The sequence below is a fragment of the Neophocaena asiaeorientalis genome, unplaced genomic scaffold, assembly GCF_003031525.2.
Source record: "Neophocaena asiaeorientalis asiaeorientalis breed wild unplaced genomic scaffold, Neophocaena_asiaeorientalis_V1.1 scaffold192, whole genome shotgun sequence".
Taxonomy (NCBI): Eukaryota; Metazoa; Chordata; class Mammalia; order Artiodactyla; family Phocoenidae; genus Neophocaena; species Neophocaena asiaeorientalis.
The window spans coordinates 2,641,269-2,657,637 of NW_020185326.1; the positions used below are offsets into that span (position 1 = coordinate 2,641,269).

The window sequence follows — 16,369 nt, forward strand, 5'->3', positions numbered from 1 at the left end:
CGCGGGTTTGTGCCCCAGTCCGGGAGGATCCCACATACCGCGGAGCAGCTGGGCCCGTGAGCCATGGCTGCTGAGCCTGCGCATCCGGAGCCTGTGCTCTGCAACGGGAGAGGCCACACAGTGAGGCCCACGTACCGCAAAAAAAAACCCAAAAAACACTAGTCTCAGGATGGCGGTATCACAGGGTGCCTCTTAGAAGCAAACACAGTATTGCTTTAGGATGGCATGACCTCAACTCAGGCTGCACAGAGGGGACCTCCTGAAAATAACTTCACAATCCCAAATTACAAAATACACAAGGAAACAATCTACCATGAGGAACAGGTAATAGAGAAAATAGGAAGATTAGATCAACAAGAATTTTAGCTAATAGGACAGTGTGTATGCACACTCACACACACGCACTCATTAAACACATAAAAGAAATTTAGAATTTGAGAAAAGAATATATATATACACAATATATAAAATAAAAATTTTAGTCTCAATGTGAAAAACAGTGAAGGAACTTCTGCTTCCATAATGGCAGAATTGAAGCATACTCACCCAAAAGGACAATAAAAAAGTTAAACAAAATATTACAAACTACCTGTTTGAAGGCATCAAAGAGCTAACAAGGCAGAAAAAAATATGGGGCCAAGATCCAAGCGAATCAGGCAACCAGGAGATGAGCAAGGCATTTGGGGCCACACATCCCTAGGGAAATGAGGCTCCTTGAGGTTTGGAGGACAAAACTTGGAGTCCAGATCCTGCCAAGAAGCGTTGTTTTGGACTGGGACTCTGGAAGGCTATGTCTTAGGAAAAAGGGTCCACTGGCCATGGATTGACCTTGCAGGGACTGAAGCCCAGCTCTATATCATCTCAGTTTTGGAAACTGGATTAAGGTGACCTTGGATTGTTCTTGCTCCTGAATGCCTGAGAGAAGCCAATGTAAATCCTCCCTGGAGGAATTAATATCATGCTAGGCTTCTAGTTATTTCTCTAATTTTTTATATTCAGTGATCCAGTCCTTAGTGAAAAATATACAGGGAGATGAGACAAGACAAAATTGAGAGAGGGAGGGAGGGAGAGAGAATAGACAATGAAACAGACACACATTGTGTTTTCAGAAACAGACTTTAAAATAACTATTCTTAAGTGCAAAAGAGTATATAAACTATTCTACTCTTCATGTAAGAAACAAGAGGATATAAGAAAATATACTTGTACCTGGGACTTCCCTGGTGGCGCAGTGGTTAAGGCTCTGCGCTCCCAATGCAGGGGGCCTGGGTTCCATACCTGGTCCAGGAACTAGATCCCACATGCATGCCACAACTAAGAAGCCCACATGCCACAACTAAGGAGCCCACCTGCTGCAACTAAGACCTGACTCAACCAAATTAAAAAAAAAAAATCAAACAAACAAAAAAAACTGGTATGGTTTAAAAAAAAAGAAAGAATGTATTTGTATCTTCTCATTTGTACAAAAGAAATATAGAAAGGATAATCTAGCAACTGAAGAGATTGGATCCTTATGGGGATGGAGTGGGAAAGGGAAAGAAAGAAGAGGGAAATGGAAACTGAGTAGTAGGATGAGGAGGGAGCAACACTTCTCTGAGTAAACCTTTCCGTGTAGCTCTGACTCTTATAACAATTATAATGTTTCACACACACCAAAACAAAATTAAAAACCAATTAATTAAAACAAGATACCACTACACATCTACTAGAATGGTGAAAATCAAAAACACTGACACCACCAAATGCTGATGTGGGTGACAAGCAACAGGAACTCTCATTCATTGCTGGTGGAATGCAGAATGGTGCAGCCACTTTGGAAGACTGGCAGTGTCTTATGAAACTGAGCATGTTCTTACCATACAATCCAGCAATCTTGCTCTTTGGTATTTCCCCAAACGAATTAAAACCTTATGTCCACCCAACATCCTGCATATGGATGTTTATAGTAGCTTTATTCATAATTGTCCAAACTTGGAGCAACCAAGATGTCCTTCAGTAGGTGAACAGATAAACTGTGGTACATCCAGACAATGGAATTTTATTTTTTTTGGCTGCATCGTATGGCATGTGGGATCTTAGTTCCCCCACCAAGGATCGAACCCCAGCCCCCTGCAGTGGAAGCACGGAGTCTTAACCACTGGACCACCAGGGAAGTCCCCAGACAATGGAATATTATTCAGCAATAAAAAGAAATAAACTAAAAGAAAATGAGCTAAAAGTGAAATGTGTACCAAAAAGAAATAAGCTACCAAGCCATGCAGAATATTATTAAGTGAAATATTACTTTACTTGCATGAATATTACTAATATATATTATTAAGTGAAGGAGGCCACTCTGAAAAGGCCATATACTATATAATTCCAACTATATCACCTTCTGGAAAAAGGCAAAACTATGGAGATCCTAAAAGGCTCAGTGGTTACCAGGGCTTTGGGGAAGAGAGTGACGCATAGGCAGAGCACAGTGGATTTTTAGGGCAGTGTGATGGTTAATTTTATGTGTCAACTTGACTAGTATAAGGGATGCCCATATAGCTGATAAAACATTATTTCTGGGTGTGTCTGTGAGGGTGTCTCCAGAAGAGATTAGCATTTGAGTTGGTAGTCTGAGTAAAGAAGATCACCCTCGCTAAGGCAGGTGGGCACTGTCCAGTCTGTTCAGGGCCTAAATAGAACAAAACCGTGGAGGAAGTGTGATTTTGTGCTCTTTGCTTGAGCTGGGACATCCATTTTCGCCTGCCCTTGGACACAGGTGTTCCTGTTTATCAGGCTTTTAGACTTGGACCAGGATTTGTACCCTTAGCCCCTCAATTTCTAAACCTTTGGACTCAGACTCATAGCATCTGCTCTCCTGTTCTTAAGCCTTTGGACTCACTGAATCACACCACCAACTTTCCTGGGTCTCCAGCTTACAGATGGCAGACTGTGGGTCTTCTCAGCCTCCATAATCAAGTAAGCAAATTTCTATACCAAATCTCCCGATATGTCTGTCTGTCTGTTTGTCTATCTATCTATCTATCTAACTGGTTCTGTTTCTCTGGAGACCCCTAATATGGGCAGTGAAACTATTCTGTATGACACAATGCAGGATACAAGTCATTACACATTTGTGAAAACCCACAGAATGTAGAACACCAGGTGTGAATCCTGATGTAAACTGGACTTGGGTGATGATGATGTGTCAGTGTAGGTCATCAATTGTAGCAAACGTGCTAAGCTGGGTGTTGATGTTAGGGAGTATGTACATGTGTGGGAGTAGGAGTATGTGGGAACTCTCTGTACTTTCTGCTCAGTTTTGCTGTGAACTTAAAACTGCTCTAAAAAGCAAACTTTATTAAAAAGAAGAGAAAAAAGAAAAATAATAAAGAGACGGCTAGATATCCTTAGATACTAATAGCTAGTAATGATAAAGATAATGTGATTTAGGTATTAGTAGAGATAGATCAGTGAGAAAGAATAGAATGCTAAAAATACTCCCATATATGACAATAAACAATAAAGATAGCATTTTGAATTTGTGGACCCAGGAGATGAGGTGCTCAGGGTATGACCCCAGAGAGTGATGCTATACCCCTTCAGAAGCCATTATTCACAAGCCTACTGCCAGCACTGCAGCTCAGGATTATTCCATGTTTATGGCTAGAACAACTGCTTATTCTCTAAAAAGAAATCATTCAATTCCAACCTCACTATATAACGAAATATAGATAGTAAAAATTAGAAAATATATGTATTTATTAGATCTTAAAGTGGGAAAAAGCTTTTCTTGGCATAAGACCACAAAGAAAAAAATCTCAGGAGAAAAAAATGAAACAGAATTAAAAGGTAAACAAAAAAAGTTCATTATATATGACAGAGAAAGGTTACTATCCTTATTACATAAAGACCTTTTAGAAATACTAAGAAAATGAAAAACCAATTTAAAAATTGAGAGTGGAGGGCTTCCCTGGTGGCGCGGTGGTTGAGAGTCCGCCTGCTGATGCAGGGGACGCGGGTTCGTGCCCCGGTCCGGGAAGAACATCAGTGAATAATCCAGAAAATAGATACACAAAGCCAATAAAAATATGACAAAATTCCATCTTACTAACTAGAATTTAGTAAAACCATTATTTGCCTAAGTGTTTGGAGAGAGTTTTTTGGTTTTTGCTTTTGAAAGGGTGAAACAAACGTCTGAAACCTTCCTGGATTCCAAGAAATCTGGCAGCATGTTTTTTTTGGGGGTTTTTGTTTTTAACTTTTCTTTTATTTATTTTCTATTTATCTTTTATTTATTTTCTAAATTTTCTATCTATCTATTTATTTATTTATTTGGCTACTTTGCATCTTCGTTGCTGCGCATGGGCTTTCTCTAGTTGCGGCGACCAGGGGCTACTCTTCATTGCGGTGCGTGGGTTTCTCATTGTGGTGGCTTCTCTTGTGGAGCACGGGCTTTAGGCGCGCGGGCTTCAGTAGTTGTGGCACGTGGGCTCAGTAGTTGTGGCTCGCAGGCTGTAGAGCGCAGGCTCAGTAGTCACGGCGCATGGGCTTAGTTGCTCCACGGCATGTGGGATCTTCCTAGACCAGGGCTTGAACCCGTGTCCCCTGCATTGGCAGGCAGATTCTTAACAACTGCGCCACCAGGGAAGTCCCTGGCAGCATGTTTAAAGAGCCATAAAAATTAGAGGTATATACAAAAACTTATATGAAAGGCTGTTTAGTTTATATGTCCAACACAGTCATGATTAAACAAAGCATGCTGTATTCATAATCTGATATAATGCTAAGCAGCTAGTAACATTTTTGTTGAAAACAAAGAAATTATGTAAGAACATCTCAAAACAGGATGCCCACAATTTTCTGAATGAAAAAAAAGTTATAGTAGAAGGGTTTGTATAGTTTAAGATTAAGGAGGATTTTAATTTTTTCTTCTTTGTTCTTTTCTCTGATCTTAATTTTTTGGTAATGTACATTAAGTAATTTTATAATTATGAGAAAATGTCATTCTCTGTTTAAATAAAAGGTACCCAACTACCAAAAAAAAAAAAATGAACAGCAATTAGAATCAGCTAGGATGTGGGAAAGAACCCAAAATGGAATAAAAACAATTAACAAATAAACCTAACACTATTACAAAATTAGATCAGGTAACCACACTAAAAAGGTGGAGAAGAAGGGAACTCACCCAAGTAACTTTATAAAATCGTATTTTGGCTGAGTACTGTAAGACTAAGGACAAAAAGAAATGTATGTAAATACTATGCTCTATTTAGTAAATTTACTTCTCAAAGGGGTATGGGTTGGCAATTCTGAATCTACTTTACGTGTATACTAGGATTGAACAAATAAGCATATATATCATAGATAATGGGAGCCAGGTCTTTCACTGTTGGAGAAAAAAATTTCAAATAAAAAGATAAAAGCTAGAATAAACCCTGTGGTGTTGGATGGAATTGGAGGTAACAGTTTGAAATCCATGTGTGTGTGTGTGTGTAATACACATATACACTGATAGGAACACAAATAGATATAAATATTTCTCAGTTCTCTCTGCTGAAAGGGCTTAGGAGCAATGAGTAGGAGTCCAAGAGTAGTATACACACCTAGCACTCAGATCTTGGATTCTAATACCATCTCCAACAAAAGGAACCAGGTTCCTTGGAGCAGTGGTTGATTCCAGGGCCTTGGGTAGGGGAGGAATGTGATGAGATTTCATATTGAAGGGACCGATATGCTCACAGAGAGGAAAATGGATTAGGGGAGTCAGAGTAGATAAGTAAGACCAGTTAGGAAGCTACTGCAACAGTCCAAGTTAGAGATGAAGGTAAGCAAACGTTAGGTAGACTATGTGGTGGTGGTGGATGAGATACAAAGAATGATTTGAAAGCTATTTAGGAAGGAAAGGTGACAAGACCCGGTGACAGATTGGATTTTGAGTGGTAAAAGAAAAGAAGATAATGATCAGATTTTTACCCCTGGGATGGACATACAGATGGATAAGTATTGGATATTAACCAATATAAGGAGTAGTTTTACATGAAATCATGATCAGTTCTGTCTTGGACAGGTTGAGTTTGGGACGCCTTTGGGACACCTAAATGAGGACATAGTAAATAGCTGAATATACATAATTGGAGTAAGGAAAAGACGTCAAGGAGTGTCTGGTATCTAGACGGTAATAGAGTTTGCTGCCTTAGACACTGCACATGTGCCAAATGTAAGGGCCCCCTGATACTCCCACCAATCATACCCACTAGCCCTGGCAGCCCATATGGTGAGAATAAGAAAACATCAGGGATGGCCTTTAAAATAGTGAGCTTCTCCTCCACTAGACTCTCCTGACAACCACACTGACTCAAAGACAGCTTTATTCCACCACCTCCCACAAGCAGTCTGCTGCCAAGTCACTGCAATTCTACCTCTCAAGTCCATCTGCTTCTCGTCACCCTGCTTCTACTGTGCCTTAGAATAGGCCCTATGTGGCCCTCCACATCCATCCTCCACCCAGTCACAGCGGTCTTTCTAAATAGTGTCTCCTTCCTCTCTTTCCTTCCCCACTTTGAAATAGTAATGAGGTTAATTATAGTAACAGCTCATACTCATAGAGTACTTTAGGCACTGTGTTTAAATCTTTACATGGGTTATCTCATTAATGGTCACAATTTTCTAAGACAGGCATTATTATCTCTCTCTCTTTTTTTTTTTTTTTTTTTTGACAAATAAAGAAAAGGAGGCTTGGAGAGGCTATGTAACCTGCTTAAGATTGTATAGCTAGTAAGTGGTAGGGTCTAAAGCTTACACACTTAGCCATTTATGCTCTATACACATTGTAAACAACAAAAAGGGAAGAATAAGGAAGAAGAAAGCAATCACCTGTTAAGAGACCTTCGGCAAGCCCTTCTCTCAGGGCCTCAGGGTGCTGACTTGTTTTGAGGAGGCTGAACTAGATGCTCTCTAACAACCCTCAGGCTCTAATTTATGAAATAGGATAATGGAGAAGAAGAAGTGGTCAACGTTTCCCCTCTCTGGCTTCCTGCTAGGATGCCCATGCTGCAAAGGCTATACTGCCTGATCACTGAGGCAGCTGTGACCCTTCTTTATGTGGCCAAACATAATGTGGCTTGGGATGTCCTTTGCCCAATTATGTTGGGTTTCCTGGGAACACTATACTGGAGAAGCCTTGGTCGATGTCCAGTCTTGATTCTTAGAAGTATCTCCCTATTTTCCTCTGTACTCTGGCCTCTTGGGCAGGTCAGCAAGGGCAAAGGCTGCCCGTGAAACTGGAGCTGCCTCTCCTTACACCTGAATCAGGCTCACGGGCCTCCCTTCCTCCAACCCTCCCCAAAGTCTGGATGCTGGGCTTCTCTGAGCCTGTTTGCATATCTGAATCTGGCTTTTCCCAGAGGTCCCTTATTCAGGACACCACTTCCTGCCCTCAAATGAATAAGGAGCTCTCCTGCCTCTCAACTGTTCTAGAACACTAATTTTCAAAACTTTTTGACAATAACCCATACCAAGAAATAAATCTTAAATTGTGGCCCAGTATACTCATCTGCATGTATACAAACACACACACATGCACACACACACCCCTATGTACAAAGACATATAACTGCAACAGAACTTATTACCTTTATAATGTGCAATGAACTTTGATAGGTTCTATTGAAGTCTATTTCATGAAAATTATCCTAGTCCAATCCACTGAATTCATTTCATGAGCCCTACATGGCTTGAAAATCATTATAAAACCATGCACTAGTTCACCTTTAAACCAATAGTGAGGGGAGGAAGTCTAACTATCAGTAGTATCAGTAAATTAAGGACAAAAGGATTGGTTATGAAAAAAACCAATCTTCATGGTCTTCTCAGGATGTGAGATAACTACATGAATGTGACCAGGTCCACAGTAGATGTGACAAGCTTTGCAGCATAACTGTCTCAAGGTGTTTTATAGTAAGGTGAATACAAGCCACAATTACCCTGTGTAGTTGTAAGTAGTCTGAAATAACTGTGCTCCCCCTTCTCTCTGCTCTGTAGAGCACTGGATTGGGGGAAAACCATTGTCTATTTGAAGTTGCAGGAATTAAGTATAATTCTTGGGGTACAGAGTAAACCCAAAACCAATCAAACTTTCAACAGGTGCTTTCTAAGTGAGGAGTCAGGTCAAGAAATATTTACCTATGTAACCAATACTGTGCTCACTGCTGTAAGAAAATGCTGATGGTATGGTCCTTAGTCTTATTTATAATTCAGTATGGCTGGCACATAGTATGGGCTCAAAAACATATCTGTTGAATAAATGCATGCATAAGTTGATTTGGTGAACTAAGTAGAAGCAAAGCTTTTACATAAAAATGGGACTCTGTTACAGAGAATGTGTTTACCCAATGAATACTTTTTGTGTCATGTTTAACAATCTCCAAATCTCAAGCACTTAGCTAGTATACATTCAACAAATGTTTATTATATCTCTTATGTGCCAGACACCTGCTGGGATAAAGAAGTAAGAGACATATTGCTCCTTCTGAGAGATTGTTTAAAGGTCAAAGATTCTTCCTACCCTAGGATCCACATTTGATCACCTTTCAAATGTGATTTTGCAGTATGTCTACGTCTCCACTCTCTTGAGCTGGGCTGGCCTTGCGAATTACTCTGATCAACAGAATCTGGTATAAGTGATGTGACAGTTCTGGAGCCCAGGCCTCAAGAGGACCTGTAGCTTCCACCTTCTCTCCCTCAGAGCACTGCCCTGAGAAAAACATGCAAGGAAGATGGTCTAATTTGCTGGACGATGAAAGGTCATACAGAAGAGAACTGAGACACCTTGGCCAACAGCCAGCACCAATTACCAGACATGTGAAGGAAGCCATTTGGACTTTCTAGTCTGGCCAAACTTCTAGCAGCCACAGGAGTAAGCCCAGCTGATCCAGTAGAGGAGCTGCCTAACCAACCCATAGAACTGTGAAAAATAATAAACCGTTGTTTTAAGCCACTTAGTTTGGGGGGTGGTGTGTTATGCCGCTAGAGATAACACAGAAACTGATACCTAGAAAAGAGACATGCTGGCCTAACAAAAAAACCAGAGCATTGACTTTGGAACTGGCTGGTGAGCAGAAGCTAGAAAGGCAATGAAGAAACTATTAGTGAAGTCTGGAGGAGCAGAGAAGAAGTTGCTATTGGAGTCTGGAGAAAAGTGAACTGTGTAATTCAGTGGCAGGATAATTGGCAAAACTGTCATCTGCAGTAACTTGGAAGATAGAAAATACACCTAATGAACTTGTAGATATGGCTTAGGAGCTTTCTAGGTGGAATGTTGAAGAAAATATCAACTGGCTTTTTTTAGCTGCATATGATTAAGGTATGGGGAGAAAGAAACAAAGAACTACTCAGCTTGCAGGCAGAATTTAGAGTAAATATAAAGAGCACAGAGTGTGCTGGGTTAGAAAACTGTTTTAAATTTTCTTTTTTTTTCTTGCCAACAAGAGAGTCTCATATAGTAAGATATGACCTAGAGATAAAGATCAAATCAAGAGTATGGCTGTGCAACCCTTTATTAAGACCTCAAAAATATTAAAGATGGTACATTGTAGGCCTCTCAGCTAGACAAAAGAACTTCTAAGAATCTCAAGGGCACTGTTCCACAGCAGCCTGAGCCACCCAAAGTAGAGAGAGGCCTATTTGAAAGATAATTAATGGATGTGGTTTTGGAACATGGAGTGAACCCAGTCAGATTCATAGAAGACCCATGAAGTGTTTGAGGTAATTGTATCACTGAGAGTGCCACCAGCTTGAACTACTGAGGCGGTCCCAAATGAAAAGGAGCCTCTAGGGCCCCAGTTTCCTATATGCAGGAAACAGGCTAAGAAGTCTACTCAGCTGCAAACATGGGCTATGTCTCAAGGAAAAGGAAGACTTCTCAGAGAGTAGAGCCAAGAACCCAGGTGGCAGAGCCCAGAGCCAAGGAGAACAATGGAATAGAAAACACACATAGGAGTAAAACCAGACCCTAATCAAGGCACATTTCATACCTCAGAGTAGGGGCCCTGCTAATGTATAACCAGCTGGCTTTCAGAATTGCTATGGACTAATGACTGCTATGTACATCCTATTTCTCTCCTTTTGGAACAGGAATGTCTCCTGTGGCTTATTCTGTGCCTGTCTCACCACTGCTTTCTGGATGTGTGTGTGGTTGATGTGCGTTTTGTCCGTTGGTCTCTGAATCAGAAAGATTCACACCTGGGGAACCTCAGCAACATCTGGACACAACACTGGTCTCAAGATCCCAGACTTAAAACTTGATGTGATAATTGGCATGAGATTTTGGGGTCCTAAGATAAGGGTGAGAATATTTTGCATGTGGGAGAAATGTGAATGATCTGTGACCAGAAGGAACTGTGATTGTTTAATAGCCCCAAATGACTCCCATCCTAGTACGCATAAAGATGGAATCTATTTCTCCATATTATTTAGTCTGGGATGGTCATATAACTTGGCTTTGATCAACAGAATGTAGCGTGCACATTCTAGAGCCTATTCCTCAAGAGGTCCTATAGCTTTTTCCTGTGCTTTCTTAGAATAATGTCCTGAGACCACTGTGTAAGAAAGCCAGTTTAGCCTATGGGAGGATGAAAGGCCAGGTAAAACAGAGTCGAGGAATCCCAGCTGATAGCCAGCGTCAACTGCCAGACATTCAAGTCAGTCCATCTTAGACCATCCAGTTCACTGACCTTGAACTGAATGTAGCCACGTGAGTGAGAGCAGGAGAAGCCTGCAGAGGAACGGCCCAACCAACCCACAAAATCATAAGAAATAATAAACTGTTATTGTAAGCCGCTTAGTTTTAGTGTAGTTTGTTACACAGCAGTAGGTAACTGAAGCAACCCTGATTTTACAGATCTTATAGTCTAGTGGAAAAAACAGACAAGTAAGCCAGTAATAACAGTGAAAGGTGTTGATCCTTATAATAGGGAAGTACAGGAAAGCTATGGGAGCATATAGCAGGAAAACAAAGCCTTGTTTAGTGGGAAGGCATGGCTGTACGGAGGAAGGAGCATTCACTCTGAGAGCTGAAAAATAAAAGGTACTTTTTGTCCATACAGATAAAAGGATTGTTATATGCAAAGGTCCCAAGCTAAGAAAGAACTTGAGGAAATACAACAGGGCTGTCACATCATGAGAGTCTGGTTAATGAAGGGAAGAAAAGAGAAACAGAGGAAATAAAGAGCAAATAAATAATAAAATGGCCGATTTAAGTGCTGACATAATTACTTTAAATGTAAATGGTCTAAATACATGAATCAAAAGAGCCCACAGTCCATAGGTTAGCACTGAATAACAAGGCAATACACCTACCATTTGGTTTTCTGGGATCTGTTCTCTGCAAGTCTGAGGAGAGATGCTGCTCCTTCTGGGGGGCTCTGCTTGGAGACCCTCTGCCTGGAGACCGTCTGCAGGCTTTCCGCTCAGGGCCCTGGGCCTTGTCGCTGCAGGGAGGCTGTTTGCTGGGCGCCCAACTCTGCCTGCGGGGCTCAGCCTGGGTGCTGGGCAGACAGGGAGGAGCTTGGGGTCTGCAGGAATCTGGGCTCAGCCTTCCCTTCTGCTGTTCTGCCTCTCTTCGCCTATTTTCTTCTTCTCGCTTCCTGGGAGCAAAGCCAAAGGGGAAGAGGAAAAAATTAAGAGCGTTCGTTACCTGTTCAAGTGTTCCTGAGTGAGATTTGAACTTTAAAAGGAGCTACCACAACACAGGGGGGATTTGGAAATTCAGAATTTTCACAATTTCACAATTTCCTGTCTTTTATCCAGGTCTTATAGCTCAAAGGATGATGGAGGCAGAAAGAATCTTATAGATCAACCTGTGCCCAGCTGAGACACACATGATATGGAACTTTTTGGTGAGACATAAGAGGATCCCAGGTGTGTGTGCCCCAAGTGTGTGTGATCCCTGGAACTACACCCTTTTTCTCCTATTCCAGAAAGCACATCAGAATGCAACTGAGAATGATAGTCAGAGGGATAACCCTTAATCTTCTCTATTTGTTAAAAAGACCACTGGTAAACCTTAACGATTACATGAAAAAATTACAAAGCACCTCACAACTGATTATAACACACCTGTGAGGTGTGTTATAATCTCGTAACACTGCCATCGAGAGCTCTTAGCTTATGGGTCAAACCCACTCAACTTGCAGATGAGGTCCAGAATCACCTGTTACAATAACAGGTGATTTTCAAGAAGTCATACACAAGTAGCTGCTGGCTAAGCTGGAACCTTTGGGTAGCAACAGAATAGACAGGAGGCCAAGACTAGAAATGAGTGGCCGGGTGAGGCAGGTGGGCCGAGGTAGCGCAGGTCCAGAAAGGGGTCAGGTGCTTAAGGACGAAGTGGCTGAGTTAAGGACACGATTTGTTTGACTGATGTCATTAATTTGTAGGGATATCCAAGGGAAAAAAAAGAGGACGAAAACAAACATTTTCTGTGCCTCTCCTGTGCTGGGCACTGATGATACAGTGATGAGGACCACAGAGTTCGGCCCTTCCTTGAAGAACCTTCTACCCAGAGCGGAACAGCTAGGACAACAGAGGCTTAACATATGATGGAAGAAATGTTATAGTAACGTGCTTGCACAGAGGAAGCAGTGATTAATTTTGTGGAGGAACCTGGAAGAAGGTCCCAACTGTTGATTCTCAAAGATGTGTAGGAGTTTGCCAGGCAGATAGGTGGGAATGAGGATGTTAGTCTGAGGGAGAAGTCTGGGCAAAGGAGCGAGTATGGAAAAACTGGGTCTGTTTTGCTTCTTTTGACCTTTAAACAACACTTGCTATAAACGGCAGGCACCCAATACATATTTGCTGCTCAGGAAGAGAATTTGGTTGCCATTTAAAGGTGCAGTTTAAAGTAGAATAATTAGAGGTATAGTGAAGAGAACACTGTACTGGGAAGTCTAAGAATTCTTCTGGTCCTGCCTCTGCCAGTAACCACAAAAAGACCTTGAATAAGTCAGTTTCCTGCCTAAGACTCAGTTTCCCCAGGTCTGACACTTACATGATGGTTAATAATCCTGAATTGATTTAAGGGTCTGTTTGGAATGTCTTTATAAATAATCGGGGCTGTGTTATGTAATGGGATGGAGAGATTTCTTTTATCGGAGTAGCTGGTATCAGGGTCCCTCTTAGTGGGGGACCTTGTTTAGACAAATACCTCAGTAAGCTTGGGGACAGGATTGAGGGCTGGTAGAAGGTGAGACCCTCAGGGCCTAGGTGGTGACTGGCTTTGAGGCTCCAGAAAAGAGGCCTGCTCTGTCAGGACACAAAGAATTTGTTTGTATCTCCTGACTGGGAGGGAAGAGATGAAAGAACAGGAGAGAAGGGAGGGGGAAGAAAGAGAAGGCGAAAGATTGGGTACTGCGTGGAGCAATGGCAGGGTAGAGAATCGTCCAGGGTGAGGGGACAGAAAAGGACTTTAGATCTGCGATCCACACACTTTAATGAATGGAATCTCCTGAGATCTTACTAAAACCTAGATTCTGATTTACTGGGGCTGGGGTGGGGCTCAAGAGTCTGCATTTCTACCAAGCACCCAGGTCCTACAGGTGCTACGGGTCCTGAGTAGCAAAGCTTAAGAGAATAGGGAAGTCTCGTGTGGCCTGTTAACCATGCCATTAGAGGATATGCAGCGTGAGTCTCCTCAATGACACCAGCTCTTCGGAAGGCCTCCCATGCTCATACATGCTTTTTTATAGGCAACCTGACAAGTTGTAGGGCCACGGTCCCAGGAATGGAACCAAGAGCTGAGGCAGAGGCCCCAAGCCCCCAAGAAGTCACAGAATTCAGATTTCCACAGACTGTGCAATCTGAAGCAAAGCTTATTTATATCTCAAGGGAGAGGAAAGTCCCAGATGACAGATATCTGAGTCACACTTTAATATAAAGCCTTGTCAACTTAACTCCCCCCCTACCTTTTTTTTAAAAAAAATTTATTTATTTATTTTGGCTGTGCCGGGTCTTAGTCGTGGCACACGGGATCTTCATTGCAGCATGCGGGCTTCTTAGTTGTGGCAATGTGGACTTCTCAGTTGCAGCATGCAGGCTCTGAGTTGCGGCGTGCATGCGGGATCTAGTTCCCCAACCAGGGATCGAACCCTGGCCCCCTGCATTGGGAGTACAGAGTCTTAACCACTGGACCACCAGGGAAGTCCCTTAACTCCCCTTCTGAAGGTCTTTCATCCTGTGTGGTGAAGCCCCTGATCTGGGGTCCAAGCTTGCCTCTCTGATAGGTTCCCACTGAGTGCAATCCCAGAGAAAGTGGTCAGATGGCTCGTGCTGACTCCTGTACAGCTCGAATGTTCTCATTTGACTCTGGCCTTGTTACGGGCTTTGCCAAATGCTGACACTTGTGTGCACTGCGTTGCAGTCGACAGGCGAGCTGGACAGCCTGTCATCATCAGTGCCTGGGATTCATACGGATGCTAGCAAGTGCCATTTCAGCGTGATCTGTCTGTGGGAAGGCTGCTTTTCAGAAGAAGGTGGAAGCATCTGGGTGGCTGAGGTGCTGCTAATTGATCTAATAGCCGTGCTCCCGGCAGGCAGAGGGAGAGCTGCTCTTTTTACTGACACTGATGAACAGAAGTGCTTTAAGAGAATATATTGGTCCTTCAGACAGACAGGCGTGTGGGGTCGCCTGGCTTGGCATTTGCATGGATATCATTGCCATCAAAAGAGGCTTTGAGGTGATAGCCTAGACTTTGTTACTTGAGCAGTCATTTCTCCTTCTTTTAGGACACTAAACCCCTTTCCTTTTCAGTTCCAAGAAGCCACTGTGCAATCAGCCCCTGGGCAAACCTTGTCACTGAAGACCTTTCTGGGCCTCCCACAAAGGCAGTCACAGGACAAACAGGGGATCTAGCCTTTTAGAGTGATCAAGATGGCCAGCATGTAAGGGAGCTCTGCCTTCTGAAGACTTTTCTGGAGGGGGGAGGTTTGCAAGGGGTTATTTTTTTCATTCTGGTGGAACTCAGTAAGCAGATTCGGGAGAAAGAATGTAATCATGAGAATATATAATTACACACTCAGCTGATGAACAGAAGTAAATTAATGTTTTTAAAAAATGGATGCATTTTGCATTAAAAAAATCTTCCAGGTGGCACACAGCCCACAAATGTGCAGATCTCCAGAGCTGTGGTTCTTGAATGTAAAAGCAGTGATCACTGAGGAAAAGGGATTAGAACTGGGAATTATGCATAAGCTGCATCTTATTTTATCTGTACTGCTGCCTTGAAACAAAAAGTAACCACACACACACACACACACACACACACACACAGAGGATACAGCTCCTCAGAATAGAACATGATCCCGTGTGTGTTTGTGTGTTTCCCTGGGGGAAAAGGTACAGAACCACTGCTCATAATCTAAGAACTTGAAGGAATCTCACTTTAATGAGGGCAATGCACTTATTTGGTAGATAAGGAAACTGAGGCAGAGAGCTTAGTGACTTATCCGAAGTTACGTGCTAACAGCTTTCTATACACAGGGCTGAGCTGGAATTCAGCAGCTTTACTTCTTCCTGTAAAATTCATCTCACAAATCATTTTTAAAAATTTTACTCAGTCTTCTTCCATCATTTAAAAAAGTGAATTGGGTCATATGAAAAAAGTGGTAAGACTACATTAAAGCAAACATGAACAGCATTTCAAGCTAGCTTCTAGCATAGCTTTTAGTCCTGAACCCTTAGACTCAATAACTGTCCTAAAATTTAAGTGTTTTTTCTCCAACTAATTTATTACGGAATGTCAAAGATCTTTAATCTTCATGGCAGGCCATGCTATACACTTGACCTATTTTTGTAAAGTTTAGGAAACAAATACAAGAAAAAGAACCAATGTGATTCTACTTTACATGAAAATTTAAAGAGAAAAAAATCCTGTCCATGACACAGCAAGTAATATTTTAGCAGGAAATTTATTAAGATAGCAGAATCTTAATGTATAAACTAGTCCCACATTTTCCTCCCCACCTTTTTTTTTTCTATTATCTTAAGGGAAATCAGCCAGACAACAGCTTTTGATGGGCTACCAATTAGTCTGGTTTGTACTGTCTCTTCTAGAGCAATTTTTGCAGCTCCCCAGAGGCTCACAGTATAAAAATGTAAGAAAGCCAACTGGAGATCAGATCTTTGACAACCTCTGCTTTGGGTCCTATGGACCACAGGGTAAAGAGGGTCTCCAAAGGATGGGCTGGAGGAACGGGGCTGTTTCACCCAGGGAAGAAAAGACCCAAGGCATACATTGCTGGTGCAAATCTCTGAAGGGCTGTTGTGGGTCAGAGATATACCCTGAAGCCCTTCCAAGCCAGATCTAAGACCCAAGAATGGAGACTTCTGCAAATGAGAAGC

The 16,369-nt window shown here is 42.1% G+C and overlaps 1 protein-coding gene across 2 annotated transcripts in view; it reads right to left on the reverse strand.

The window, feature by feature from the left end:
• INVS (inversin) overlaps positions 1-16,369 on the reverse strand; it is a 135,101-nt gene that overhangs the window by 18,498 nt on the left and 100,234 nt on the right. For both annotated transcript variants that reach the window (XM_024734401.1, XM_024734400.1), the window contains exon 13: positions 11,332-11,618. In XM_024734401.1, coding sequence (XP_024590169.1) covers positions 11,332-11,618 — 287 coding nt within the window. The remainder of the gene's footprint in view (positions 1-11,331; positions 11,619-16,369) is intronic.